Below are 13,816 nucleotides of genomic sequence, written 5' to 3'. Positions count from 1 at the left end.
GTCTACCAGCTCCTCTCGCTTCATGCAAAAACTGGGTCCTTAACATGAGAGGAAAAGTCCCTGTTTGTTTCATTACAGAGGAGTAGAGTGATTCATCACAAACCATGCTCTGAAAAGACATCATCTGGAAAACTGATAATTATTTTCATGTCAATAATGTGGAAAGCATCTTTCTTTTTTAGAGTTTTGCAAATGCTTTCCACTATTGGAACAAATGAACAGGCCACTTTCTTACATCAAAACCATTCACTCTTCAGTTTATGTAAAGGTCATTAGTGAGAACTGTTTAAAGTTGTTCTGAGTAGGAAAAGATGACTCTGAAAAATATAGGTGGATAATAGCAAGACAAAAATATACATGGATTGTTTTGCTTGCTTGTTAAATTAATTATTCAGTGCTCATTAAGTTCTGGCTCCAAGTGAGAAAAGGCAATACACATAAACATCAAAATCAGGACATAATCTGTTTCTCTCCATTTTTCAAATCCTAAGAATATATCTACATACATCTTCATCTATACATCTTTTGCTGATCAGTCAATCACCTCTTTGTCTTTTCAATTAGTGACACTGTTTTAAACTATAGCAGCTCTTAGAAACAAGACTGGCACAAATATTCTTGCCTCCGGTTGAATTTACATACAGATTATCTAGATGATGAAAAAAAGTTACAGACATGCAAAAGGTCTCCCTTCAAAACAGCATCCTGCAGTGGTGATGCTCATTGTATCTAGAGCTTATTGTATAGGCCAGGGCTGTCACTTTCCCATAGTGTCTTCATTTATTATGCTAATTGACATTCTAAGTACTGGCAGGAGGGTATCTGCCCTGTGAAATATTCTCAGTTGGGGGGTTTTTAAAAGCAAACCTGTTTTGTGCCTGAATAAAACCAAAAATCAATGTGTTTCTTTTCAAAGACCGGAGGGTCAAGACCATGGCTGTTTTTGTTCCCATCCAGTTATGTAACCGTGGGGACTTGTTTCTTTGCTTTCAGGATTTGTACAAAACACATTAAAGCTAAACAATAGGCGGGGGTCACAGGAGCAATCCTCGAGCTGTGTCTTGGAGTATATCCTCCTAGGTTTGGGAATCTCCAATTAGTTCCATCTCAAGTGGTGCGTGTGTGTGTGTGTGTGTGTGTGTGTGTGTGTGTGTTTAGTTAGCTGGCATGCAACACACTTCCCCAGGGTTGTGTTTCCTTTTTCCTGAGATTTGGCTAAGGGTAAAGGGTCGGAGTCACATGGATACAAAGCATTTGATTAATGTCCAAGTCACCGCTGTGGCTGCCGGAGCCGCCTCCCCTCCAGCCCGGGCCGTGTGAGGCCGGAGCTGCGGGGCCGGGCGCGCAGGTCCCGGGCCGGAGCCCCGTCTCCCAGGAGTTTCGGCCGCAGAGCCCTGCGCCTCCCGCGTCGCAGTTCCAGCGGGCGCCACCGCCTGTCCCCCCTGCCCCAGCTTCTCCCCGGCATGTAAAGTCGCCCGTCCCTCCTCGGACTTTGCAGAGGCAGCAACTTTCCTTAACCGAGGTGCGGAGCCGGGGCAGTTAGCAACACCTCGGGCCAGCCCCTCGTCCCGCTGCCCACCATGAGCGACGAGAGCCGCGGGGACGGCCGCGCGGAGAGCGCCAAGGACCTGGAGAAACAGCTTCGCCTGCGCGTGTGCGTGCTCAGCGAGCTCCAGAAGACCGAGCGCGACTATGTGGGCACGCTGGAGTTCCTGGTGTCGGTGAGTGTCCCCGCAGCCACCCACGCACGGGGACCGGGCGGGTGGCCGGGCAGCGCGCGCGGCATTGTGTGCGCGGGCACCGGGACCGGTCCCTGCATCGCGGGCGCCCACGCGGGCATCCACGCACGGACGCTGTGGTCGCGCGCGCGTGGACCCCCCGCGGGCAAGTTTGAATTCCTGGCACGCACTGAGTTGCCAGGGCCTGGGAGGAGAGCTGCGGGTTTGCAAAGTGAGCTCGGATGGGAGAAGTCTCTCGTCCGGGGAATCCTGGCCGCCCCACATTTCCTCCCTCGCCTTTACCCCCTCCTTTGGCTGCTCCGTAGCGTTGTGTAATTCCCCCCCCCTCGTCTTCCTCCCCTGGGGATTTCGTGTTGAGACTTTGGCTTGGTGATTAAAGTCCGTCTGCTGTGGTCAGGTACGTTTAGTGAAAAACACAAATCCTCGATTCTTCTAGAGCTTGAGTTCCTTATTCAGATTGCACGGCAGTGGAGTCCCTTTACTTAGAATCATGTTTGAAACATAGGATTCTGGTGGAGGGTACAGATACAGCAGCGGGGTTGTGCTCTCTAGCAGCTGTTGGATATTAAAGCCACATGTGCTGCTCACCCCGTCCCAGTCCTGCAAGCCCTTCTCCCCTCCCCCACCCCGGTTTCAGTCTGTCGCCCGCTCTAGTCCTGGTCTCCTGTTCACACCGAGCCCAGGAGAGCCGCATAATAAAACTCCTGTCAAAACCGTGGGGATTTCCTAGAACTGGCAGGAACTTTGTTTCAAAGTTTCACCTTGACTCACTGGATGTCTGCTTAGAAAACGCTTCATTCATTTTAGAGCCAGTAGGAGCAAAACTGAGTGCAAGAGACTTCTGAGACATCGCTCAAAAGTTGATTTTTTTCTACTCGCTGGTGCAGAGACAAAGAATTTGAGGACTGACGCCTCTCCACCCAGATGCGGGTGAGAGCATCATTTAAACTGAGCTTTAGCCTTTGCAATCTCACTCAAATCACCTTCTTCTTCCATTACCTTGACCCCATAACCCGTTGGTCCAACGGGAAATGTTTCAAAGGTCAAACTTCCTGCTCAGCTTTCTGAAAGATGTAAACTTTCTGCTTATAATTATGATAGAGAAAATTCACTTCTTAATTATGACAAGAAGGAAAGAAGAATCTCTCAAGGGATGTAAGACGCACAAGTTGGCTTCTGGTTAATTCCTCAAGTTAAAATCAACCTATCTTACTGGAGCCCCCAAGGGCCACCTTCTTTGGAAATGTACGCATATTGGAGACTATACTGGTAATTGGTGATAAATAGAATTGTACGCTTCCATGCAGCAGTGTCAAAAACATGTTTGTAAGGAGATTTTGACTTTTAATAACTTCAGGTTTGGCTTTCATAAAACTTTGGTGGCGACAAAGTCCTTTGATTTATAAAATCTGAGTCACTTCTTAAATTGCGTTACCTAGTTACTTCTTTCTGGAGGGATATGAAAAAAAGGTACCGTGCAGAGTCCTCATTTAGGGAAATAGCTAACCTAAACTACTTTAAAAACCAATTTGTTGATCTTATAGTCTTATAACTAATCAAAGCCTAAAGCCTAAGGTTTACTTATAATATAATACATTTTTAGATTTTGTTTTGGGGGTATTATTTATAGTAACATTTAATTCCCATTTACTTTACTCGGTCATCTTCAGTTGATGTAATCACTCTAGTTTTAATTTTAGCCTAAGCTTATATGTACCAAGAGCTTTAAAAATATTTAAACCCTTTGGTCTGGTTACTCATCTTCGAGGAGTCCATCCTAATGGAACAATCAGAAATGCAGACAAACAGGAAAAGTTGTTTTTTTTAAAAAATAACTGTAGTATTAAATACGTACAGTGGTAAATTTGTTGCAAAAGTTTGATAGTGCATTCCTAGGTCAAATTTAAATATTTGTTAGATTAGTCATTTAGATTTCTATCATTGCTTCAAGCAATGACGAATACACACAGATGAAGGGTAACTCTTATCTTTATTACACACAAAGAGATAGAGAATATATTTTTAGTTTTACCAAGAACATATTTTTACTTGCGGGCCTATAAATAAGCCAACAGAACAGTATTATTTCTCTTGATTAAATGATTATATGACCTGAAGGAAAAACTTCCTACTAAGATCTTTTATACTTCCGATTCCTTTCTCTTCTCATTTCCAACCCTTCACCTTTGAAGGAGAGAGCACCTTTCCCCGCCCCCACCCCCAGATAATCCAGGAACATTGCCTTTTTTCTCTACACACAGATTCAATCCATATGTACCTTCTCTCTAGTTGCCCCCCAGGTACGCACTTCTTGATTGAACAAGGATTTGTCCTTTAGCTTGCTGCTGTCATTTAGAGCAGCTCTCACGTTCCATGGGGTACCATGCTTTCTCAGGCCACTTCTTTTGCTTCTCCCCAGCCCTTAGCTACCTGCTGGGTTTTCAAGGCTCAGTCCATCTCCTTCAATAAAGCTTTCATGAACCTCTCCCTGCCGCCTGCCCCCCACCTCAGGCAAGAATGCTCACTGCTTTTTACCCACGGATCCCCTGTAGTCATTTCTTCCTTAGCACCAAAGAAAGCTTGTGCATTTCTTTGTTTACCTGTGTCTCAATCTACTAGAATGAAAGCTTCTTGAGGACCAGGCCACATTTTATTCCTCCCCAGAATTTTGTGCAGTGCTTGTGACATTGTAGATACTCAATACATGCTGCATGAATGAATGAACAAATTGACCTATCCTCTAACCTCCTATCCATTTTAAGGACAGTTCCTCAATCATCCTTAAATTTCTGATTTTTCTTTCATTTGGTCTGTAGAGAGAGTGGTAGTTACTTAGGTGTTGCTTAGATGTATACATATTTACTGTGTAGAACAAAATATTTTGAATTAAACGTAGTAACTGCATTTAAAACAGAAACACAATTTAAATCAGGCATTGAGGTATTAAAGACTTCGTAACATGCTATTATTTCAATTCGTTGTGTTCTAAATCTTCGAGACCTTGGATAGATTACATTATCTGGATTAATTATTTTTAGGTCAAAGATAAAATGGTAGACTAGAGAGTGACAGAATTTATTTGAATATATGTTCTTGTTTTGCTCAGGAGATGATATTTTGTGCTTCGTTAGAAACACTCTAAAACATTTCTTCTAAAGAAGTGCTGTTATGGATCTAGTATTTAATGTCCAAAGTCTGGACAATAGTAGGTTGCTACTGGTTTCCTGTTTGCAACCCAGTCACAGCACATGCCAAGATCACAATGGTTTCACAGACCCATGTGGGTGGAAGGAAAAAGGACAGATCAGAGCCAACCTCATGAGTTTCACACAGGACTTAACATTCAGAAAGACCCTGAGCTTCGTTTAATGCTCTAGCACCATCTTGAAATTCTTGCTAATTTTATCTTGGTATTTGTCTTTCTCAAGTGAAGTCCAGTGGCACAATGGAGTGTGCGCAGAGAGGATACATGAAAGAAAGAAAAAAAGCCTTTATATTTCAGTACCTTTAATAACACTTTTCCCCAATAGTTACACTGAGAAACATGTGAAATGGAATTGTTCCTGGCCAATCGGAACGCATGGTCATTCCACACTGTAGGCACATTAAGACAAAGACTTTGTTGTGTGTCTTGTCATAAACCAATGATATTAGACATTTTTTATCTGTCCAGGCTTTGACCTCTGATGCCCCAGAATCTAAATCCTGTCTCTAATTTATTATGTAACTTTGGGTACATTCCTAAACTTTTCAAGCCCCATTTTCTTCATCTGTAAAATGGGGAAACAGTAGATGTCGCAAGCTTGCTGTAAGGGTGACATTGATGTATGCGTTGGGCTCAGCCCAGTGTCTGGCTCACTGAAGGGCCCTATAAATAGTTACTGTTATTTCCTCCGATGCTACAGTTGTTCTCCAGAGCCACGCATACTGGTCATCCTTAGTGTTTAATTGGTGTCTGTCATAGTCTCCTCTGTCCTTTCCTATGTCTCTGAGTCTCTTCTTTGCATCCTCCTGTGTTTTCCTTCTGTCAGTGCAGTTCTGCCCATGGTATTCTTGTAAAAATGCTCAGTTGACTTTAAGACAGTGAGGACACTTTATAGTCTATGTAACAACCACTATAGTTAGTATAGTGCTTTACAGTTTACACTAAACAATTGCATATTCATTATCTTACGTGGCCTAATAGATGGGTGTCTCTTAGCTCTTTCAAATGGTGCTCTCTCAAGCTCTTGAGTTCCGTGGTTTGGCTTCAGGGGCCCTCATACGGGGTCAGGAGGAGCTGAAATGTGTGGTTTCAGACTCTCCACCCTGGCTTCTAGCGTAGCCCCATCTTGTTCTGATTTGTGTTTTTGCTGAAGCAGTTAAAACACACACACACACACACACACACACACACACACACACACACACACAAACTAGATGGTAAACTCCAAGAGAATAGGGACAGTGCATTTACTTCCTATGTACACTTTTCTTGGCCTAAATACAGTGCTTTGTCAATAGCAGGTGCTCAAGAAAATAAACAGGCTGGGAAGCAAAAGCAAACAAAACAGTTTGAATGAATCTGAAAACAACTTCTTTCAGCCGTGATCTAACTTTTCCAGGCAAAGATGAATTGAGTCAACACATTATGTTAAAGCTTCTATTATGGGCTGCATTGTGTCTCTCCCACCCCCAAATTCATGGTGCAGCCCTAGCCCCCAGTATACAAATATTCACCATGCCATGTGACAGGTGATCACCATAGAGGGATAAGCAGAGCATCAGGGAGGCATCGAGGGGCTCCCTCAGGCTGGGGGGGCAAAGGAAGTTTGGGGAAGAGGTGATAATAGAGCTGATTCCTGAAGGCTAAGTAAGGAAGAATGTGCCAGACTGGGAGGAGAATTAGCCATCCCCCCAAAAGTAGCTTGTTTAGTGTGACTTCAATATGGCGGCTTGGGGGTGCTGAAGCATTGGAAATGAAAAGAGAGTTCTGTATACTTTCGGGGTATTGATAGGAAATGAGGTAAAGTCAGTCTGGATTGAGTAGGATTCCATTCTTTAAAATTCTGACTTTAGCTAAAGACATTGGGAAATCAGTTGTGATGGGATGCTTGCTCTCTTTTCAATAAATGAGTTTAAGACTTTTTCAAGTGCCAAGGTTGGCACTTGGGAAGGGGTCTCCCATGGGAAGAAGTTGCCAGGCCACGAATCCCTGAATCTCTGTCTCCGAGCGTGACGTCACCTTGGAATTCCTTCTGCTTATGCCCTGTTCCCGCCAGCTGCCTGGCCTCAGCACACACTGCTTCTTCAGCAGTCCACACAAACACACAGGGAAGACCCGACCCTGCTCCTCTTCACCTGGGTAAGGTTTTAACTTTCAAAAAGTTGTTCTTTGCCAATGGAGAGCATAGGCCAGTAATCCTAGAAACAACATGAAACACAAACACAGTCTCGCTTGTGTAACACAGATTTCTGCTCCTACCAAGGTGATCTGGCTTCCAGGGTCTGCTGTCTGCCCTATTTTTATCGTAAAGGCCCAAGAGAGCTGCTATTTGATTTACCTGGCTGGGCACAACTCCTGGGGTGATTTGACTGGGTTCTTTGTTTTCTAGCCTATTTCTAACCTGAAGTGTATACATGAGGATGGTATCAGAAAGCTGTCCTTGAGATGTCTTGACTCCTGTGGTAAATATACCATGAACTAAATGAGGTTCATTCATAATTCTGATTGTTGGCATATTAATCCTATGGCCAGAGCCTGCTCTCTACACAGAGGGATGTGTTGTTAGTCTTACAGTTTATTTGCATAATTATACCTTGTTATAATATGATGATGTTAATGTAAAAATAGTATTTATTGAGATTCGCTTTGTTTCTTATGTAGCATGAGAATTCTGTCAACAGGGTTGAGGAACAAAGACTGGAGTCTAGTTATTAATACCTGTTAGGAATTTCTGCCATGGTCCAGGTAAGGACCATATGGAAAGTATGGTCTTAGGTAGAAACAATGAAGAAGGTAAAGCAAAACCAAAATGAAACCAAACCAAACTAAACAAAACCACAAATAAACCAAATACCCAGCAACTAGGAGACCTTTCTTGGATAGAGCATTTAGTCATTGTGACCATTCAGAAATGAAGGTTTAAGTAGAATGGAAAACATAGGGTGTTGCTTAGGTCTCTAGCTTGAAGATAAGATGGGTCGTATGATTAACCAAGAAATGGAATGCAAGGGACAGACAGATCAGCTTTGGAAGGAGAAAAGTGAATTTGGTTTTGGACATGCTGAGCTGCAAATTCTGCTGATTTTTGAACATAGGGAGATAAAACTTAGGAAAGAACTTGGGGCAAAAGTTAGAGATCTAGACATTAACAAATCGTATATGTTGAAACCATCAGGTGGATGAGATGGCATCAGAGGAACAATTCGAGGAAGAAAACGTACAAACCAAGGGTAGCCAGTATTTAAAGGCTAGAGGAAGAGTAGAGTGCACTGGAGATTTGGACTCAGCTGTCAAAGGTTGAAACAAAGAGTCAGGAGAGAATGATCTCTTGAAAGACAAGGAAGGATCTAGTTCCCAGAAGAAAGGTTTCTTTCAAGTATCAACTTCAGAGAAGTAGATAGTGTGAAGACTGAAGAGGCCACGGGATCTGGCAGTTAGCCACCACTGGGGTTTTAGCTTCAGTAGTGTGTGAGCGGAAACCTGACTCAGAATGAGCTGAGACATGCGTTGAAGCTCAGGAAGTGAAGAAGATGGAGAAACTATTCAGAGTTTGGTGGTAAATGCAAAGGTAGACGTAAGTTAATAACGTAAGGGGACCATTTAAGTTAGTAACGTAAGGGGACCATTGTGTCCACGGGTATCTGAGGAAGATGAGTACAGCCCGGGGAAGGAGACAATAAAAAGAGAACTAAAGCAGCTACATCAGAGCATGGCGGAAATGAAATGCATGTTCTGGCAAACAATGGCAAGAGTCCCCCTGGCACTGGGAGACAAGAAGGCATTTGGCAGGATCCACTGAGCCATCCTGCCATGGAACATACTCATAGCACAATGTCATTGCAGACTCTCAGAATGAGCAAGCTGACTCTTGTATATTTTTAAAATTCTGCTTCTCTGGTCCAGAGCTGGTGGCACTCACAGCTGGATGGCCTTTGTACCTCCCTGCAAACACTTCCCAGCACTCTGCCTCCCAAAGTGGGACAGTGGGGTGAAATGCTTAGTACAGAGCGTGGGTTTAGGGAATCTGATGACCTGGATTAAAGTCCTGGCACTGAACTATGCAAACCGTGTCACTTTGGGCAAATGACATGGCCTCTTCATGCCTCGTTTCATATTTGGAAAATACATTTGATAATATCCCACAGAGCTGGCCTGAAGTTCAAATCAGCTTATGTAGATAAAGTCCTGGAAGGTCGTAAGCGTTTCCTCTTTTTCCCTCCCCAAATTCCTAGTTTATTTCTCTCTCCTCTGTGTGTCCTACCTCACAGACTGAGTCCAGAACTTGCTCAGGACACCTGGCCTGCCCCTTGACCCTTTTCCCTTCCAATCCTAGAAGCATACTGGAGGTTTTAATAGATAAATAAAGATACTCGGGAGGTGAGAGGGGCCTTCAGGATTGCGGGGGATGGGAGGTGGTCTTGGGGCCAGGGAGGAACATTTTTCTCTGGGAGGAGGGAAAGATGTAGGCCAAGGGTCACTTGAGGGGAGAGAGAAGTTGAAGATTTTTAACCGATGGCCTTTATGTTTCTGTGGCGTTGAACTCTTTTTTTGCTTTGTGTTGCGTTTTGGTTTTGCTTTTGTTTTGTTGTTTGTATTGGCTGAGAAGTGAGGTGCCCCGAAAACAATAATTAAGATTTGGAGCATAGACTTTTAGGAATAGTAAAGGGAACTGAACATAGATAGCTGAGGTTTGTGGAATGTCTGTATAATATCTTTATTTTTAATTTTTTTTATATTTTTTATTTTTTTCAGTTTGAGGCAAGTTTTATTCATTCAATCAACACATGTTAATTGAGCACCTATTGTGTGATAAGTACTGTACTAGATGAAGGGGGGTGGGGGGGACAGGACAGCAAGGTTTCTTTTTTTTTTTTTTTTGGCTTCAAAAATCCTTCCTTTTCAATTTATTGTTTTTAGATACCATAATTACTATAATTAAAAAAAAATTTAAATATAATTTTATTAGTTTCAGGGGCACAAGACAAATACTTAGACGTTTATCATTTATATCCCTCACACTGTGTGAACCCCCCTGGCCCCATCCACTATCCCTCGACATCGCACAGAGCCATTACATTTCCACTGTCTCTATTCCTAATGCTATACTCTGCTTCCTGTAATGTATATCTTTGTATAATCATTCTTTGAAATATGACTTTCTTAAATGCAACATATAAATTTGAAAGTCAGAATAGAGCAGTAATCTGTACTGATTTATTACGTCTATTATGACTAGGTTTAAATCTTGGAAATAATGTTGTAATAATTTTTTAAAACATGATACAAATTGTATAGAATGTCTTTATTACATTTAATGCACATAGCCATCATTGTACACACTTTTTAAAAGGAAACATTAATTTATCTGGTAACGTTTTGATGTGATTACATTTTTTTCTCAATGTTCTGTTGAGTGTTCTTGTACTCTATAGCTGGCATTATATTTTCATACCAAATGAAATTATGTTTGAGTTTTGATTACTGTTAGCTTGACCTGAAAATAGCTCTTTCTGTTTATGTTAATTCTTCAAAAAAATCTTATTTATAATATTTACTTTTGATAATAGATGCAATTTTATTCTCATCTTATTAAAATTGCATTAGCCATATTAAAATCAAGATTTCTTTGATCTATAACATTATATTTATCTCAGATAATCCATATATAGGAAAAACATCCCTTCGGAAATGTTTCCTTGCTTAAAAGCGAAGTTGGGTCACTTTTCCATTAGTATTGAGCTTAATCACTCAAATCCTAACATCTAATAAAAACTTTTTTTCCCCATTGTCATGAACTATTTCATTTGATCCAGGAGTTCAATGATTGTAATTTTAAGAAAATTGATATTTTAAGTTGAGGTTATAATTTTTAAACACTTCCTTGAATAAATTTGTTGTATTCTAGTCTTGCCATATAGCTAAGTATAGTGTACAAAAAAGGACCTATTTTGCTGGAGAATATCTAAGCCAAGGACATTGTGTTCTGTCATTAATGCAAAATGCATGTTTTCCATTAAAAGGCAAGCCCTTTATTTGAAAAGGTTAAATGGTATAATACTTGAGAAATGACTCTAGCAGGTTAAATTTAGAATACTGATATAAAAGATTTCTCTGGGTTTATAACAAAAGTATAGCAATATAGACTATAAATGGGTAAACATTTTTATTCATTTTAAAACTTTGTTCCTCTGAGACAGTCAAATAAGGATTAATATCTATGTTTGACTTTGCTCTTGTTATTTTAATTATCTGTTTAACTTGTCTTCTTGCCAGTCAGAGAGACTTTATAGATTGTGACATATTTTCAGTGGTTGTGTAAGAAGTGTTGATGTTTTCCTTTGATGCCTTGTAATGCCTCAACTTGGCCTTGCTTTCTTGGATTCTAGTTTTTTTCTTATTTGCCCCCCAGAAAGAAATTTTAGGATTCCAGAAATGACATCTCCCATTCCAAAGTTTTATTTCTGTCAGTAGCTCTAGGGGAGAAGCTATGGAAAGACATTATTTTACCTAAATGTTAGTTCCATATCCACATATTCCAAGATTATTTTAATAATTCATTATTTTTCCAGAAGTGAAACGATGAGAGGAAGGGGGGGCTTTCATTATTTTCCTACACTGTATAACTATGTCATGTTTGACTTTAAAAACTTTAATATATGTTTATATATATTGCATAGAAATATTTTTGTATTTATATATTTTACACTTGACAGATTTTTAAAAATATTCTAGATACAACTTTATCAGTTTTTCCTGTACCTCTTAATAATGAGACCTCTGGTAGAGAATTCCAATGGTACCCCATATCCAAGAGTCTTTCCTTCTGTAGTGATAAAAGCTTTAGCTCAGTACATGATTGTCCAGCTTAAGACTACATTTCCCAGCTTCCCTTGCAGTTAAGTGTGGACATACTCGTATTTATGGGTTCTGGACAGTGGGATAGGTTCTGGACAGTGAGAAGAACTGGCATGGGTAACTTCTAAGATGTGTCCTTATAATGAAGGAGTATGCACTTTCCCCGTTCTCCCTGGCTGGTATGAGGTTGTAATGACAGGTGATGGGGCAGCCATTTTGGGGCATGAAATGGAAGTCACATGTTGAGAATGACAGAGCAATGAAACAGAAGGAGTCCATTTCTTTATTAAAGCAATCTAGCCTGTAATGTATCAAAAATAGGCCTATTAGATGAATCAATATTTACTTAACTCTGTCCTAAAATCATCCTTTTGGGATTTCACATTTTGCGTTTAAGTTCTCATTGAGTATACAAATTTCTAATGAATTGGCAAATTTTAATATATATTTTTCTGCCTTTGTCTTTTTAAACTGAATAATCTTAATACTTTAAATTTATTTTTAGTTTTTCTTTAATGAATCTTCTCGAGCTTATCAATGATTTCCCTGGATTATGCTAAAGCCACACTCTCATTTTTTTGCTATTTGTGTACTTTAGATTTTCTTTAGAAAAAGAACAGTATTTTTTTTCACCCATAATTATATACTTTTTTCTGAAGACCACAATTTTTGTGTTTATTATATATATTTATAAGGGTATTTGTTCAGCTGCTTTCACTGAGGCCAAATATCAGTAGTTTAAACAACACAGAAGGATTGTTTGTGAATATGAAAGCCGTATGTAATCAACATGGCCTTTTTTGCATCCTCTCTTGGAGCTCTGGTTATTTAATTTTTAGATACTGTTGCCCAACAGTGTTCCAGGGGAGTAAGCAGCTCAGCTTCATTAGGTCATTCAGACGCCCATTCCTTCTATCTATTTCTCCGCTGTCCCCTAGGACCGATTAAATCAGTGTCCATAGGAGAGAGAGCCGGTTCCATTGTGCAAAGAAGGTTGGGGAACCAATAAATTAGGGTGTTCTTGTTGGTATGGTTGACACTGGCTTACCAAGACCCCTTTCACATTCCAGCCCCAGGGGGCTGGAGGGTGGGACACAAATTCCACACATTACTTTTACTCTCATCTTCTTGGTCAGAACTTCGTAACATGGCTGAACCAGCTGCAAGGAAGACTGGGAAGTATGTTGTGTAGTTGGGCAGCTATGTGTACAAGGTGAAACTTTGGGAGCTCTATAGTAAAATAAACATGTGGAGAATTAATACTGAGGGGCAAAGTGTAGTCTCTGCCACATGATGGGCCCCAGTGATATTTTAGGCTTGTGTCCTCAGCAAATCATTTATATTGATTCTTGGATTCCTTTACTGTAAGAACCTATGGTACTTAAAATATAATTTGGATTGTGTTTCCTTATAATGATATATTCTTGCCCACATAGAAATCCAGCTAATATTTATCTATCTTTTCACATGTTTGTAAGAGTTCTCTAAAGTTTTCTTTTTCCCCACTGGCTTTCACTACAGAAAGAGTTTGAAGCAATTTGGAGATTTGGTGTAATTTTTAAATTTTTCTGAAGTCTCTAAAAAATATCCCAGGATAATATGGAAATCATCATTTATTATGTGTTTGTTATATGTCAGGCACTGCATACTCATGTATAACTCACAACTCACAACTGCCTTCAAGGCTTGTATCATTGTAACTCACACCTGAAGAACACACTGGTCAATTCCTAAGTGGGAGAGTGGGGATTCTGAGTAGATCCATTGTGCAGCTATTCCAAGATTCAGCTGGCGATTCACTGGCCTGGGCATTTCTAGGTTGTGAAAGCTGTGTGATTAGTCAGAACCAAGGCAGATGTTGGAACTGGGGTGCAGAACTTGTTGACTCCAGAAGTATACAGAAACTAGAAGACAGGAAGATAGCTAATTTTAGGCAAACAGTCAAGAGCAAGAGAGCAACAGACGCTCATGGTCAATCCAAGACAGGTCAGAGACAGGCAGGTACTCAGGAGCCAAA

The 13,816-nt window shown here is 40.7% G+C and overlaps 1 protein-coding gene across 1 annotated transcript in view; it reads left to right on the top strand.

Moving 5' to 3' along the window:
* The first annotated feature begins 1,025 nt into the window (after positions 1-1,025).
* Positions 1,026-13,816, top strand: part of PREX2 (phosphatidylinositol-3,4,5-trisphosphate dependent Rac exchange factor 2) — a 234,360-nt gene continuing 221,569 nt past the window's right edge. Inside the window, exon 1 of the mRNA XM_019726246.3 lies at positions 1,026-1,721. Within this exon, the coding sequence (XP_019581805.3) occupies positions 1,581-1,721 (141 nt within the window). The 5' untranslated portion in view covers positions 1,026-1,580. The remainder of the gene's footprint in view (positions 1,722-13,816) is intronic.

The sequence above is a fragment of the Rhinolophus sinicus genome, chromosome 7 (genome assembly GCF_057876585.1).
Source record: "Rhinolophus sinicus isolate RSI-liver-muscle chromosome 7, RSI-T2T, whole genome shotgun sequence".
Taxonomy (NCBI): domain Eukaryota; kingdom Metazoa; phylum Chordata; class Mammalia; order Chiroptera; family Rhinolophidae; genus Rhinolophus; species Rhinolophus sinicus.
This window is presented reverse-complemented; position numbering and strand designations above follow the sequence as displayed.